Consider the following 17,070-nt stretch of genomic DNA (forward strand, 5'->3'; position numbering starts at 1 on the left):
ATGAAGAAATAATAAAAAGAGGAAACAATTGAATATTTTGGGGATCAATCCTTTATTGTTTCAAAACTCTATCCTTTACAATACAGTCAGTTATTGTTACATGTGATTTTATGGGTAATATACAATGTCTCCCGATAATGAAACACAGTCACAATGTTTTCCTCTCTACATATCCATATTCTATGATAATGAGAAGTTTGTGCTGATATATTTACTTAGTTCTGACAGCTCAATTAACTTCCCTTTTCAAATTAACAAAAGCATTGTTTTTCAAAGTGCATTTCAAGGATTGCAAAGATGACTGCTTCCTTCAGTCAGTCACGCAGTCATAATGTACATGTCAGTAATGACAGAGCGCCACACTGATTTTTGTGAGTAACATACAGCATTAACTACATTTCCAACTACGACATTTATCTGTTAGGTAAATCAAAGAAAATATTTCAATATGCATGCTATGAACATTCCTCCATTAACATTAATTATAAATGTATATTTTTTATTTAATTATGTTGATAATGACAGTATTTTCCACAAGCGGACAAATGCTGAGAATGAGAACTAATATTTAACATCCAAATTTTGTTCAATTTCACACACAAGTCAGAGGGCATAATGCCACAGTGTACAAGGCAATGCCCTAATTAGGTTAATAGCATTTGGTCCACGATAAAATAAAATCTGGATTTAAAATAATAATAAGAAAAAAAAACAAACAAAAAAACATGATAGCATATGTTTCAGATATTTAAACTGAAACACAAAAAATTATGTTGCAAGACGATCTTCAATTTGTCTTTTGCTGTTAATGTTATCAATTATGATGTTTTCGTTCAAAAATTAAAATAAATATACATTTTAGCTCGTTACTTGGCTATTAGACTTTTCTATTCCATGGAACAGCTTTCACTCTGTAGAACTTGGTTCCTAAAGGAACTTTGAATCTGTTCTGGGCCTGAAGGAGAAAAACACAGTTTTGTGAGAAATAAAGAAAGTTCTTTTTATGCTGTAACAGAATAACAAACATGTCTCAAGGTTTAAAAGAAATATGATTAAAATTAGAGATCAGAGAGGATTTACTTGGTGACAAAATTCTGTTATTTTTGTGCTAGAAATCTTTGATCCCTACTGATGGGAAATCAGTCAGTTAGGAAAAAAAAACTAAGACAAGGGTCTACCTTGTCAGAAAAACTGAACAATGTTTGTTATGCTAACGACAATAATGTTCCTAGTTGCTAAAAACAAAAACATGCTGAAAAAGACACTCTCACACCATGTGATATTGACTCTACCCCAGAGATAAATAATCAATGACTGATCTTCTTAAGAAACAAGTTAATTAATCATTTTAATATTCTAACACAAATCAGTAAATCACATATTTTCTTCAAATTAAATATGAAGTTGAACACAGCTGTTATTTGTTTTGAAAATTTTCTTAGTGTGAAAAAGATCTTCAAACTAGATTTCTAGTGAAGTTTTATTTAAAAAGTATATGTCCAATACATGTGGTTCTGTATTTTGTCATTTTTTAATTATACACAAAGGCTTTTTAATCCCTGGCTGAAAAACAAGTGTTTTCTTTTCCCCAAAACATTTTTTGACAACTAACTTTTAATTTAGTTAGAAAGTAAAAGCATTTCAGTCTTGTTTATTGTCTCTACAGAGGATATCTTACACTTAATACAAGAACAAGACAGATATTAAAAGTTCAAAGCACCTTCTTTGCCTGACAATATTCCTTCTCCATCACTTTTCCAAGCACCCATGGCCGTCTTGAGGTCCCTGATGCTTAATACAGAAAAAAAAAAAAAAAGTTAAACAATGAACATGTAGGAAACTGGCTACACATGGGTAAGCAGTAAGAATACGTTATGATTTGTGGCCAGTGACGCTTATGATGGCATATGAATTCTAAAATAGAAATGACTGTTTATGGGTGTTTGGCTTACTATAATGGTAAATTATATTTAAAAACACGATACTAAAGTTACAGGTTTACCAGTGATTTTAGCAGGCTGTAATAGGAGCTGACCTGGTTTAAGGTCCAGTGCAGTGAGAGACTCTGAGTGCAGGAAGTAGAGGGTGGGACCAACTGTGAACAGCACGTAGTTGTCATGCCTTTCATCCAGGATGATTAGAACCAAATCGCCGACCTGGAAACTGAAACACAAAAAGATGGACCATGAGACAAAGAGATGATCTCCCAGACTTCAGTAAAGTGCAAACAACACTGTTATGGTAATTATACAATAATGTGTGTAATTATCCTGAATGTAATCAGGGTCGGTTTTAGCCAATATTAAAACTGTTAAAAGTCACAGTGGTAAGGACATGCTAATGCCATGTGGTATTTTATTAGCGTTCACTTACTCTCTGATGGCAATTTTGTCTGAATGCCGTGATGACACGGAGGACATGCTTTGAGACATCTGCAAAGAAACAGATGAGACCAACAATTATCATATTGCATTAATTTAATGACAGCGACAACTTGGACTAGACGTGTCAGAAAAGGAGATCGCCTTTATTCAAACAAAATGCATTAAATTAGCTTGATCATTAGCATCATTACTTTTCGGCTGCTCACTAAAATCTGACTTTTTGCTTATGACTTTTGAAAATACAGCAAGTATTTTAACATAAAATCTAAGATTAGCAAAATATATATTTAGTCTTTATGCTATTTATTTCTTAAAAATTACATAAAGTCAGTTTGCACTATATTGTGTGACACTTTTCTAAATGTCTTTTGAGCCTTTGCCTGGATTTATTCTTTGATGCTACTGCCACCTAGTGGAAAGGACATTATATTTCTTATACCAAGGGTCTTTCCTTTGTACATACAACAATTCTAGACAAATTTTATTTAAAATCTAACATATTTGCACCAGTTGAAGCAGTTTATTTTTACTTTTAAATATTTATCAGAAAATAAGCATATTCTTATTTGTCCTATTTTTCTATTTTCATTTGACATACTTCTCCAGACCTGCACAAGTTGTGTGAAAGAAATAATTATGTTACAAGACACTCGACTAACCAGTCGCTGGCTGAGGCGCTTGTTTTCTTCTTCCTTCATGTGCAAAGTCTGCAACATTTAAGAAATTAATTAAACACACTGAAACAAATAAAAAAAAACAGATTTCAACATGTTTAAAAGAAGGAAACAACATGCATATTCACCCTCTCAAGTAACATTATCCGCTGTTTCTCTTCTGACATCACGGTGTCACTATGGGAAAAATGTAAGATGGTAACTGTATGAATAACATTGGAGGAAAAACTGATATTTGGCATCATCTTTTTATCTTGTGCCTAGTTAGTGCTAATAAAAACAAAACAAGAACTTGCACTGTCACATCCTGCCCTACCTTCTGTCTGCTTTCAAATGTGTCTCTGTCCATCCATGTCTGGTTCATTTACTCTTGGAATCCTTCAGCAATGCAATGCTTTCTAAGGATGTGGCTAATTTTGCTGAAATCCCAACCAAACTTAAGCTTGGTGTAAACAAAAATTTTGTCGGACCTAGGTTGTTGTTTTTTTTTTCGAGCTTATGACTGTGAAGGAAATACAAAACCACTAAGCAGGTGAAATCAAAATCTTCCAAAATCTTACACTTCTTATGAGTGTATGTCTACAAGAAAATATTTCACATCCAAAACCCAAATTCAGCTGAAATTACAATCTAAATAGCCTAACTTGATTCTACATTGGAACATTCATGCCTCTGTAAACACCAAAGTGAACAATAATTTTGACTTTTATACAAAAGTTTTCTCTGGTAGTCTTATTTAAACCATGGTTTTAGAGATACACCACACCTTTCCCATATATCTTGAGAAATAATTAAATGTGTTTAAAGGGGTTTGCATCATAATATACGCATGTCAACGTGTACCCTTAATTTGATTTCCTGCAGAAACAAGGCAGTAAACCTGAAACTGTTCTTTTAGCAATGTCTTCAGTCTTATATTTTAAATAATAGTTTTATTAAAGAATAAGTGCTTACTCAGAAGCCACCATGCTGGCTTCCACAGCTGACTCGACGTGCTCGTCATCTCTGAAGGCCGTTACGGAGGCCAGTCGGTCCGTTTCAGCCGAGGTCTCAGGAGAGCAAGCCCCCGTAACAGGCAGAGCCCTCGCTGCTGCTCCAGCTTCTGAGAGATCTTGAGCCGAGTTCGAGGGGAAGAAGGCTGAGGAGACCAGAGCAGAGTTGCGCAGACGGTTCAGCTCTTCCTCCAATTGCTTTTTCTCCTGCATCACACTCGCTCGGTCCTCAGACAGCGTCTCTATCAGAGCTGCATTACAGAAACAAAAGCAAACAAAAAAAAAAAACATAAATTGAAACTTTATTTGTCAAGATGTGTCTTTTATGTGATTGTTTTACTTATTTTGCTGTCCTTATATGAGGTTTTTTCAGCAGTTTGTTCAGTTTTGCTGTTTTAAAAGTGCTTATAAATAAAGCTGGCTTGGCTAAACTAGAGCAGCAGAATAATCTTAAATGTTTCAATACTATTTCTGCTATTAAAACTAAGTTACCGAAGTACACAAATAACACACTTCCCAACTCCAGCCATATGTAAAGCACAGTACTCACCTTTGTCTTTTTCCTGCTGCTGGGTAACTTTTTGTAACTTCTCCGAAAGGTCGTTGATAATCTGCTCTTTCTTCAACTTCTCTCTTGTTAGAACAGGTGTTGAAGTTCGTCTTGAATGTAGAAGAAACAAACATTTTGAATTTTCAAACAATATTTGAAAAATAGAATACATTTGAGCTTGCATCATGACATTTGGCTGCTGAGTTTAAGGCTATCTACCATCTTGCTCCTCTGATGGGTCTGCTTTAGTAAGATGCTAACCACTGTCATAATTTTGCTTTTGCTTTAAAGATTAAGGGGGGATAGTTTGTCCCACACATGTTGTGACGTTGCCTCTGCCGCCAATCTAACTAAAAGAAAACTATTTTAAAATTGTTTACATTTCTTCCCATGGTTCTTGAAAAGAAATTGAAGTTAAAGCTTAAAAAAAAAAAGAAACAGAAAATTGAAAGACAGCCACAAACCGGTCTGTTTCTAACAACTGCTCAAAATATGTCAACCACGAGGCTTTTAATGCCAGTTTACATACAAACCTGCTGCTCTGCAATCAGTGATGTTTTGAGGTTCTGTATCTCTTCATTCTTCTTCTTCTCCAAGAGCTCAATCTGGGCCTGCAGGGAGGCCCTCTCCTGCTGCAGGCGCTCCTGTAAGGCTGAGTCTAGGGACAGAGGTGCTCCAGCATCTGCATGGCCCTCAGCATGCAGCGACAAGCCTTCATCACTGAAAGAGAGGCACATTCATTCCTTGTTGAAAAAAAAACTGCATTTCTACAATGGTAAATGCATAAAAGACTCTTTTTTTTCAAAATTGCAGCAAAGTTAATTTACTTTAAATGCTCAAGTTTTACATTTAAGTAAATAGCTGCAGTTTTATTATATAATAGGCATGGGTCAGGTCAGTCACTGGTATATCAGTAAAACAAGTTCTTTTTCAGCAAAAAAAACTTCTTTTAGTGAGCTTTCAGGGTGTCATTGTGACAGTTTTTCACATATTACTAGGCACTGCCCATCAGCTGACTGAAAAGAGGCTATTACACCTGTCACTTTCCAACAAAAAAAAGTGAATTCAGCTTTCTGCTCTTCAAAAACTAAAGGAGATGCCACTCATCCCTCCCAACATTCTAAAAATACAAAAATTGTGAATGGCATGTAAGAAAGGGGAACCTCAGCAGGTTTTCAAGTAATCTGACAATTGACTAGCAATCTGGTATGTTCTATGCACAGTCACACTGTAGTATTTTTACTCAGGATTATACTCACATTGGCCCATGTCTGTTATACAAGTTCGATTGTGTTTGATCATTAAGATCCATCTTTTACCTTTTACATGACTGTTTCTCATGAAGCTCATTCTCAAGTTGCCTAATCTTTTCTAAAAGTCTTCTCTCCATCTCCTCCTTCTGCTGCTCTAACTCCTTAAAAGCATTTGCTGCTACGACGTTCGAGGCTTCCTGCTCCTGAGCTGCACGTCTTTCCTGCTCTAGGTTTTTAGAGAGCAGATCATGTTCTGCCTGCAAATTGTTGATAACTGTCCTCAACTGCTGCTCCCGATCCTGAAAACTTCTAAACTGCTTTTCTTCGTCTTCAGCCAGAGCCGCCCGCTGCTGATCCAACTCTTCTCTAAGCCTCTGCTGCTGCGCCGCGTGGTTTCTCTCCACATCCTGGGAGTGCTGCTGCAGGGCGGAGATTTTGCCTTGCAACAGGATCGTCTGCTTCCTCTTGCCGGTCCACCAGCTCCGAGATGCAGTGGTCCTTTTCGATCCTCATGAGAGTCCTCAGCTCTGCCAGATCCACTTCATACTCCTCGTTCTTAGCTTGAAGCTGCCTCTTGAGATCCATCAGCTCATCTTTAAGGACTTTGGTGTCCTGCCTCCACTTGGGTCTTTACAGCTTCCGCCTGCTGCATCTTAGCTTCTTCAAATAAGATCCTCACCTCCTCCATCTCGGACTCTTTGAGGGCCAGGTCTACCTCTAGTCTACAGCGGAGTTCTGTGAGCTCCGTAAGCCGAGCTTCCATTTCTTTAATCTGAACATCCTTCTCTTTAATAGCGGTATCGTGGTGATCTGCTGCATTGGTTAGCTTTGTACTATTTTCAACAGCAAGATGTTCCAGAGCCTCCTTGTTGTTCTTATTCAGACTATCCAGATCCTTTTGGTGTTCCTGCTTCAGTTTTTCCTCCAACTCCTTTAAATGGCACTGAGAAACCGCCTCCAGCTCCTGTCGGATCTTCTGCTGACTGCGTTCGATCTCAAAATGCAGGTTTTCAAGCTGACTGCTCAAAGAGTCTTTTGAAGTTTGGAGCGTCTTGATTTCTTCTGTTTGATCACAGTTGATCTGCTCAAGATTTTTTATCTTTTCAGCAAAGTTTCTCTCTTTTTCCACCCATCGCTCTTTCTCGTTCTCCAGCTGGGTAAGTTCTTTCTCTTTGCGCTCCATGAGCCCCTCCAGCTCTAGCATCGCTCGTTGGACATCTCTGACAATATTCTGGTTTACTTGATTTTCTTCCGTCAACGCCTGAACCTGCTTCTCCAGCTCCTGCCGAGCGCTGAGAAGCTCTCCTTCATGCTGCTCGTTCAACTCCATTTTGTGACACTGGTAGATTTTGTTCACAGTACTGCGCACTTCCATGGTTATGCTGCGCAGAGCTAACCCAAAGTCCTGCTGTTCCTTCAAGACAAAACCTCTTAAGTAATAGAGGTCAGCCTTCACTCTCCTTAGGTTGGAGTGGGACTCTTCTGCAGCACATCTGTATTTCTCCAGAACTTCCTTGAGGTCGGCAATCCTTGAGTTTTCCTTCTCCAGCGTTGTGGTGTCCTGCATCCGCTTGTTGTCGATGGCGTTAATGACTGAGGAGTAGAGCGACTCCACCATCATTTCGGGGCTAGTGGGGTCACTGATGGGGTTCGGGGAGGTCAGGTTCTCCTCGATCACAAACTCGTTGACAGCAGACATGAAGTCAGATTCGGGGCTTTCGGCGAGAGAATCCAAGTCCAGGGATCCCTGCTGCAGGACAGGGGTCCATGTTTGGGTGGCCGATGGTTTCGAAGTCAAATGTTTGTGCATCGATGCTGTCTGGGGACAGATCCTCTAAAGGAGCTGGGACGGGTACAAGCAGGGGCTGACAGCTGGATCCCTGAAGGCTAAGACAGAGAGGCATTTTGGAGGGCACCGGCGTGGTGGTCCCATTCTTGCCCTCAGACTGCGGAGTTTGTGCCGTTGATCTTTGGGCGCTCTGACTACAGGATGTCTGGAAGGACAGAACAGATGGAGACGATGCAGTCTGAGTTGAGCCAACATTCACTTTACATGAAACAAATAGAAAAAGACGAACACACTTTGACTTTAAAGCAATTAAGAAAAGAAATGCAGAAAAAATTGCTGTTGATTGAAACTGGACAATTTTAGATGGGTAGATTGGAAATTTAAAAATGTGACTTTTTTTTTCCCAGTCAGTGAAGGCGTCATACCTTACAGCTGAAAGGTAATCATTCTGTCTTTGTTTTAAATTAGCAAAATTTAGTTTTATTGACTGATCTCTCCAAAATATAGCACATAGTGGCTTCTGCTCATTTAAGTAATTAGTGAGTTCTCAAAGCAGGAAGGAAAGAGAAAAATATGACTGTTGTTCTTAAATTATAGCAAAAGGAAACAAAAACAGAATTCATAATAGAAAATTAGCTTTAATTTCTGAAAGATGCATTTCTAGTTCCAAGGCTAAACCGATTTAAAAAAAGACATTACTCTTTGTTCACTCAGCAGGTCTGTGATAGTTTGAGACATTTCGTCCACGCTCTGTGCGGCTTGGACCAGCTTATGAAGTGTCTCTACATGGCGATTTAGGGGCTCAAAGTCACACATGGCAGGAATCCTGCAGAAAAAAACAAACAAACAAACAAAAAAACATAATTTCAGCTCCGCTACAAGATTTCTGAGACAGGTTAGTTTACAGCAGGAACGGTTGAGTGTCTGCTGACGGTGACTTACATTAGGAAAGGCTGCACCTCAACAGGACAACACGATTTCAAGTACTGCAGGTCATCAAGTGAGATGTCTGGAAGTTCATCATCAAACTTTCTGGGTTTCCGTGTCTGTAACAATGAAGCGGTAGTAATGGTAACCAAAAACCTCACCCTGAAAATACAGTGAATACTATTGGAGAAAAAAATAATATTCTGCACAAGAAACCTACACAAAATGAAGTTGGAGGCCAAGACTCAAGTCCTCTAAACAATCGATTTCGGAGAAAAGACTTCCCTTAAAGTCAAAAAGAACATCAGCATGTTAGCACAACTTCAGAGGTAAAATGTATTCATCAATGGAGGACTTTAAAAGCACTTACTGAAGAGTTTTCCAAAGGATTCCCTTTTGAACTTTTCTGCCTCATACAGTCGCTTCCCGTCCTTAACAAGAGCATTGGCCCACTGACAAAATCAAGAAATATTAAAGGCTTTTTTATGTGTCACACAGCCTGGTCTACATAGTTGTATAGACATGTTAAAGAAAACCCTATTTTTAAACATAAATTGATCTTTGACCCTTTTTTGTTAAGAAAACCACAAAATACCAGGTTCCAATAAAAACACTCTTAATTCTATAAAACTTGCTAAAGCTAAAAGTCTCACATAAATGAACGAATTTCAAATAAAACATATACAGTAGCAATAGTTGCATCAGGGTTAATTTATATTTATGCCACAAATGTCAAAAATTTAATGCATTAAAATACGGGAATATAAAAACAAGACTGTGTCTGATAGTGGCAAATAATGTCAACAAGAGGTGGCTGATATTACCATAACAATAATAGGCACTGACCTCTCTGTAGTGTCGCATAAACATTTTTCTCCTGACAACTTCCACCACTGCCAAGCAGTACATCTGGGGCACCGTACTGAGGGCGTCCACCACCCTCACTCTCTCTATTAGCTCTGTCAGGAGCCGAAGAAGAGCCTGAAGCTTCTCCCCATCCTGATCTGCGTGAAGCATCACGTAGCAGCACCATCTACAATCACAACCAAAACTCAAGCTACAGAAATGACTCTCTTGAGGATTTTTTTAACCACTAACTTCACATTCAACAAAAAGCATCACAGTTAAAGGCATGGAAAAGGAAAATCTCAAAAAAAAAGTCATGAACTTGAAACTGCATGAGGACCAGACATTTTCAAGCTCAACATTTGCAAATGGATGGTGACAGTGAGTGTGCAGAAACATTTCAACCAGAACTGTATCACAAACATAATTGAGAAAAAAAATATTTCTGTTTTTACTTGAGTCTGACTTGAAGGTTGTTTGCTAGCTCTTGTTTGGCAGTGGTGCACTTCTTTTTGATGTCTAGCAGCTTCCTGTGGTTGTTCAGCATGATCATCAGCTGGTTGGTGTGACTCAGACACAGATCAGGCAAGACGGATGTATCCTTTAGGTTTTCAGCTCGTTTCTGATTGGCCAAAAACCCCTGACAGCAAAAGAGTGTAAAGTACAATTAATAAAACAAACTTAACAAGTAAAAAGAAAATCCTTAACAGGAAGTTTTTGTTACTACCTGAGCAAGTTCTTTCTGCTCATTCACCAGCTTCTTACAGCTTGCAATCATTTGGTCTAGAGCGTACAGCCTGTCTTCAAGCCCTTTGATGGATTTCATGTTCTGATTATCTAGCTTTGCAATTGTGTCACGACAATCTGCCAGGAAAGGCTGGATGATCCGAGGGTCAAGCTGAAACAAACAACACACCCATAAATCCTGGTCTCCCCACTGAACTTACAAGTTAGTGTTTAGCAGTCTGTACCACAAATACTCACCCTGTTGATGGAGTCAAAGCATTTCCTGACAACCGATTCCACATCGTTAGGTCTGTCTTGCACGTTAATCCAGTCCAATAGTGTTACGTTAAAAGAAGACTGGCAGGAGAGTTCTGGAGTGTCATCATCTAAAAGTGCAGCTCTCAAACCATCACTCTCAGTCATTTCACTTGTCTCCTGATCTCCGTCTGGCTCACATGTGGCTGTCCCTGAAGCAGATAAGGACGCTGACATTTTAGAGGCCACCTGGGTTTGAGTAGCGCAGAGCACAGAGTCGGTGGATTTTTCTTCTTCTGTCTCATCTGAATCCTTCTCCGGGGTTGAACTGGACTTCTCGATGCTCTCTCTGTAACTGTGTCTTGTCAAACATTCGAGCAGAGGAATTCTGGCCATCACAGAAACTGAAGTCCCTAACCTGCAGGCATTACAACAAATGTCAACTGAAACTTTGTTTTCAATGAAACACTCATGTCTGTCAGGCATAATTTAAAAATGTTAGTAACCCGGCAGGTGATCTATTCACAGGTTTAAAAGACATTTTAGTTTAGGTCAATTTTCTTTTTAAAGTAGAGGATATCTAATTTTTATACTTACTTTGAAAGTTTGATTTTAATTTCTTCCAAGTCCTGTTGATAATTTGTGTATGCGGTGTTGAACTTCATGAGTAACTTCTGATAAGACAAAGTGCAGTCCTCCAGATTAGCCATGATAGCTGCCCAGCCTTGATGTTGGAGATGCTCATCGTGAACCAAACGTTCACAGAACGAGCAAAGTTTTTTGGCAACTTCGAACATTTCCTAGAAAGATTTTAAAAAATTAGGCAACATCAGGGTAAGAGAGTGCAATTAAATAATGTCATACTAAACTTAAGGACACATAATTTTTATCATTCTTAATTTAAACAGATTTTCATAATGTTAGAAGTTATTTTACATCAATAGGTTGAACTGATAATGAAGTAGAAGCAGCGTGTCCCTTTTCATTTATTAGACCAGTACAGGTCTGTTTTGTGTTACACAGTGCAGACTGCTGCTGAACACCTGTCAGTCACTGCAGGGTCACCGAGACCACCGCTATCTGTCTGGCTCAAATGATAGCATCACCTGATAATAATTACTTGCTGAGCTTCATGTAAACCCTACTGAGGCTGAAAATAGACAGTGTTTAAACATTTTCCATAAACATATGATGTTTTCCATATAGTGAGCCTGGATACTAATATCTTGTAGCAGACACCGATTACATCAAACTTTTTTGTTTGGACTCACTGTCCTTTGACTTGCTTGTTACTCTGTGGTTGACGTCAAACAGAGGCTCAAGTACACAAAATATACTGGCAAAATTATTTAATATTGCTGGTGTATGAAAAAACTGCCTTGTAATATCTTTGTGGTACATATGTACTGAAATAAAGGGTTTAGACCTTTGTATTTTTTGGAATATTTACAGCTTTACTGACCATCTTGTAAAAGAAGAGTCAAGGCTTTACAGCTGCCCTCAAATAGCCAAGTAATTATTTGTTTAATTAATGAAGTAATTTAATTTACTTTGTTGAAAAGGGACTATATGAACATTAATTGACATAAGTCAGTCTAAGTAGGTCAGGTTGCCATCAGCTGCAGCAAGTCCAAACCCTTGGCTTGTCAACATTAATGAATCTTTTATAAGTGCAGAAAAACCATCTGTGTAACATAGAATGGGATTAAGTAATGTTATTACTGGTTATGCTTTGCAATATTTACTAGTTCTAAATTATAATATGCCTTCCAAAAAGTCATGGTATTAAATTAAATACCTTTTGAAAATAACTTTTAAGCGGGTAGTAAACATACTTTTGTCAAGTGGTATTCTAATCTAAGAAACTAAATAATTTGTTTTTATCCGCTGTAAATCAAAAATCATCAGAATGAACAAAAGTAAAGGCTTGAAAACATCAGTCTGTACGTTATTACTCTATAAAATGTCTTTCACTTAGTGAACTGAGTTGCTGAAATAAGTAAACTTTTCAAGAATATCTTTCAAGAATATCCTAATTTATTGAGGTGAACCTATAGGTAGCAGTCATGTAAATTTTGTAGCAATAGCACTTATGAGAAGTCCCAGAGTTGTTTTTCCTGCAAGGATTTTTTATGAAATTGGAAAAACTTGGCATATTGTTTCAAAATCAATAGATATTTTCCTAAAATTCAAAAACAAAAACAGAAAAAGGTGTAAATACATTTAAAAAGTACCAGAGCAAGTTGTGTTCGTGAGGCAACGGTGTGAAAGACAGCTGGCATCAGTAGCGACTCTTCCACCTTAACCTGAATCTCACTCTCAATGGAAAAGGTGGTTTTTGGGATGGTTGGATCCCGGTCGGATAAGATCATCTCTTTGTTGAACAGAAATATGGGGTTGGTTTCCTAGAAAAGCATAATAAAAACAGGCAATATCAAATGTTAGCCATAAAGTCTTCAAACATTTGAAGGAAATAAGTAAATTGCAGTTAGCATAAACTTACAGTGCCAGCACTGTAACTGCAGACCCGTCTGTCTGCAGCCATACATTCCCCCCCATTGACAACGAGGACCTGATGCTGAACTGCGATTTTGTATTTGGCTTGGATGGCATGTTTAAGCTCTAATACACTGAAACAGAGAAAGGAGTCATTTGGGTCAAAAGAAGCAGGGAGCACTAGCCACGGTTTCTGAACATCATCTATAAAATCCCAGTTTCTTACGTTTGGACAGCAAGGTCAGTGTCAAAAGTCAATGTGCTTCCATTGTTGACCTGGAACACATACAGCTTCATGGTGAATCTCCCAGGGTTCTTCAACCTCGCCTTTCTCGTTCATTAGTCATACACCACCGCCCTGCAGAATAAAAATAAACGTGAAAACAATAACTATTAAACTTTTTTTTTTTCAGTTGCCAATATCTTTTAGCATCCCATAATTTCCATCTACCAATGGTTGAAAGAAGGGAACATCTGGGTGTGAAGAGGCACAGGACAGGCTCTGTGCAAAAAGCAGAAGTTGCCTCATCAATTAGGTAAAATATCTACCGATTTTGCAAGAATAGCATTCAGCCATTAATAATTTCTCTACGATCGATCAAAAACATTAACAGGCGTGTGCAGAGTTATCAACTAGATCAGGGGTTTTCAAAGTATGAAAGGGTGAGCCCCCCTCCAAGGAGCACAATGCCTGCTGCGCACCCCCAATAATCAACCCACACACAAATAAATGCCACTACAAAACACCTTCTAATTGCTGTTATTTTAGAGCCATCTCATCTTTTAAAATGACACTTTATCTGAATGAAATTTAACACATGAACATTTTAAAACATTTCCTCCCATTTTAATTATTTAATCAGGGCCTTTGTATGGCAAATACGCCCTTTTTTCATTTTTCTAATGATAAGAACAACCCCAAACTCATTTTTCAACCGTTTTCTCAAACAAACGTTACATCTGAGATTCTGAGTTTAATGTTTGAGATACCAACAGTGTTTTCACATCTTAACAAAAACATTTTGATCAGATCTTTGGAACACATCTGTAAATGTTGCACATTTCCTTGAAATTAAAAAATAAATCAAAAACAGTTGCAAAATCGTGGAGCTCTTTTTGCGGCTCATCTAAACAATTTATCTCGAGCTAAAAGAGCGTGCTGTATGAAAGAGCGGAGGCATACAAAGGAAAACACAATTACGCACGCTATGCGCAAGACAGCAAGCAGATAGCTTCTTTTCCGGTTTATTTTTTCCCTCGCACCGCGCCTCCCCTAAAGTGCTCTGGCGCCCCCTAGGGGAGGCGCGCCTCACACTTTGAAAACCGCCGAACTAGATGATTCTGCAGACTACAGAGTTAACAACTCTAAACCAAGATTTTACTTACACCAGCAATTACATCATAATGTGCATCAATTCCAACAGTTTTAGCAAACTGGCTAAAGATTAGATATTTTTAAAGAAGTATACAAAAACGTGAGTACATAATTGCTTAAAAATATACAATGGCGGGAGTGAAAACTGTTGATAAAAGAGGAAAGGTCACACCACCACATTAGCAGTATTTACAACAAATAGAATGCAGGTGGAGGCTGATATTTAATATAAAGAGAATGGCACATTTCCCCCAGATTCCCTTTAAAACCAATAGATGTATAAAAAAACATTTTTCTGAACTTGATCCATCGTTGTCTTCAACCAATGTAAAACAAAATACTTAAGATCTAAGACCTGATACAAGTGATGAATTTATAACTATTTTTTAATCGTCCACTTGTAGTTTATGATACATCTAAATGTGAGTAGATGTTTGAAATAAATTAAACTACAAGCAAGAGAAAGCAAAAAAAAAAGCAACTATTTAAGTTATGTTGTTAAGAGTGAGTCAACAGACCATAAAAGGCATCAGAACAAAAGACCGAGGATTAAATAAAACATTAGAAAATAATAGGTCACAAAATGACAGTAGATGTGACATTTGAGCATCTTAAGAACATTTGTCTTCACAATTTATCAAAGTAAGTAACGACCAAAAAAATAAATCTGATACACAGAGGTTAAGGACACTCTCACAAAAAATATTTTCACAAGTACAGAATGGAAGTAAGTAGTATGTAGCAAAGAAGCAAAGTGCCTGCAGTTTTATAAAAAAAAAAAATGTGTCAATAATGATTCTTGATCAGCATTCATCTGTGATAAGTACAAGGGGATAATTCCTCTTTAACTTAGTTTCTGCACAACTTTCATGTAATTCAAGCCAGGCTTGTGTTTATATGTTTAAGACTATAAACACAGGTGAGGTATTTTTAAATTTAAGAATGTCTAAAGACAGATGCTGGTTTATTTCTGTTACATTTTACTTAATGTTCAAAGAACCTTCACGTAAAAATGATGCAACAACTCGGCAATAATTCATTCATAAACAAGAGAGCACAGTAACCTTTTATAGGCTACTGTGCTTTATTACATGTCTATGCCTCAAAATAAAGGGAAGCTTTATTTTAAGCCTCCCTTAATATAAAAATCACATTTTAACTTTCAAAATCTTTGTAATTGTTGGTTTTCTTAAAATAGTCTGAGCTGAGTCACGGTTAAACTACTGTTTACTGTCAAGCCTCAAGCCCCAATGATTACAAAATGTTGATCTCCTTAGAGACAAGCTGACAATATCTCAAAAAAAGATTAAACCAAAAACAAAGTTTTGGCTGACATTTAGGCAGCAATGGCAAAGAGTGTGTTGCTAATAAAATATAAATCTAAACATGCTGTTATAACAATGTTGTTACTGGCTTAAACGGTTTCGGTTTATAAACGATGGTTTGATAGTCCCCCCTCTCTCGGTGATTCCGTTCACGCTTTGTGTTTCTGTGGGCCGCTTTCAGTTTAAACTTATACTTGTGTAGATGTTTCTGAATAATCAACTCAGCTGTTCTTATCAACCTCACGGCCTCTGGTTTCTCATAAAGATGGTGCCCAGAGAAGTAGCCACCAACAGCTGCTGTTAGCAGCTACACGGTCAATAATAACCTACTGTCTTTGCTAACTAGCTAATAGCTAACAGGACTGTGTGGCAGTAATGCCTTAATACCGACGAATCTAACATATCTCATAAACAACTAAAGTCACTTTAATGTTTAAAAGTCAGGCCAACCACAAAAGCAACTTGAAAAACGATGTATTGCTTCTTACTTCACTTTGCTCGCATCTCTTCCTCTCTGTTGGTCTTCGCCAAGGCGAGGTGGCTAGCGAAATAGCTAGCACCAGAGCTAGCTGGTTAACCCGTATAAACTGAGCATACTTAGTGGTAGCTTGGTGAGCCACTTAGGTAATGTCAGCTTGACTAACCAAGACACCGACTGACAAACATAGTTAGTTATACAGATTACGCATATTCTTGTAGATTTCTAATGGATTAAACTCCACCGGTCGCTGTTTATCTGAATTAGCTAACTACGCTAACACCCTTTCTCAGTAGGCTTGTTTTGTTGTTGTCATCTGGTGATGTGCGGTCCGTGAATGATTCGCTTAGGAAAGACGCACTGACTGGGCACCAAACTGTTAACGAAGCCCTTCAAATGTACTTTATGACAATTAGTTCGATGGTTTTACACAGTAAAGACAGATTTTTGTTTAGATTTTGTATACTTAAAAAAGAAACTTTTATTGTGCCTTACCATCCAAATGATCTGCGATTTCTAACAAGGCTAGTTTGAAGCTGCCGGTTGAATCTTATTGAAAAACAATATACATTATACATATATAGTTGTTTTTTTGTTGTTGTTGTTTTTACAATACATTAAAATTCGATAGCATTTATTATTATTATTATTATTATTATTATTATTATTATTATTATTATTATTATTATTATTATTAGAGTTGTATCTGAAGTCATTTTCCCCTACTTCAGTTTTTTGTCTTTTTGATTTTTATATGCTTCGGTTTTTAAGATACAATCATGTTTATTTAAGGAAAATATGTTGTTTTTCAGGCATATTCTGGGTAACTAATTGCCCAGAATACAATTATTTCCGTAATTTCCGTGCTGCAACACGGAAATCACGGACGGGAGAGGGAAGTAAAAGTAAACTGCAGGGTGTGGATTACTCTGTTTTGCAGCAAAGAATTTTGGAAACGTTCTGATGGAATCTATGTTGGCCATGTGTTACAATATGCATT

General features: G+C 37.6%; 1 protein-coding gene across 1 annotated transcript; it reads right to left on the reverse strand.

Annotated features, from left to right (window-relative positions):
• Positions 1–33: 33 nt before the first annotated feature.
• Positions 34–16,417, reverse strand: rb1cc1 (RB1-inducible coiled-coil 1). Its single transcript, XM_032565250.1, is given in 27 exon segments — positions 34–955; positions 1,721–1,791; positions 2,036–2,163; positions 2,374–2,432; positions 3,044–3,091; positions 3,187–3,235; positions 4,013–4,301; positions 4,601–4,694; positions 4,696–4,710; positions 5,134–5,320; positions 5,920–6,294; positions 6,296–6,468; positions 6,470–7,615; positions 7,617–7,847; positions 8,342–8,468; positions 8,585–8,688; positions 8,790–8,854; positions 8,940–9,021; positions 9,416–9,602; positions 9,871–10,055; positions 10,143–10,313; positions 10,400–10,814; positions 10,994–11,196; positions 12,631–12,801; positions 12,900–13,026; positions 13,119–13,250; positions 16,081–16,417. Coding segments are annotated over 26 exon segments (4,851 nt in total). The 5' UTR covers positions 13,190–13,250; positions 16,081–16,417; the 3' UTR covers positions 34–877.
• Between the last annotated feature and the right edge of the window lie 653 nt (positions 16,418–17,070).

Source organism: Xiphophorus hellerii, chromosome 6 (genome assembly GCF_003331165.1).
Source record: "Xiphophorus hellerii strain 12219 chromosome 6, Xiphophorus_hellerii-4.1, whole genome shotgun sequence".
NCBI lineage: Eukaryota > Metazoa > Chordata > Actinopteri > Cyprinodontiformes > Poeciliidae > Xiphophorus > Xiphophorus hellerii.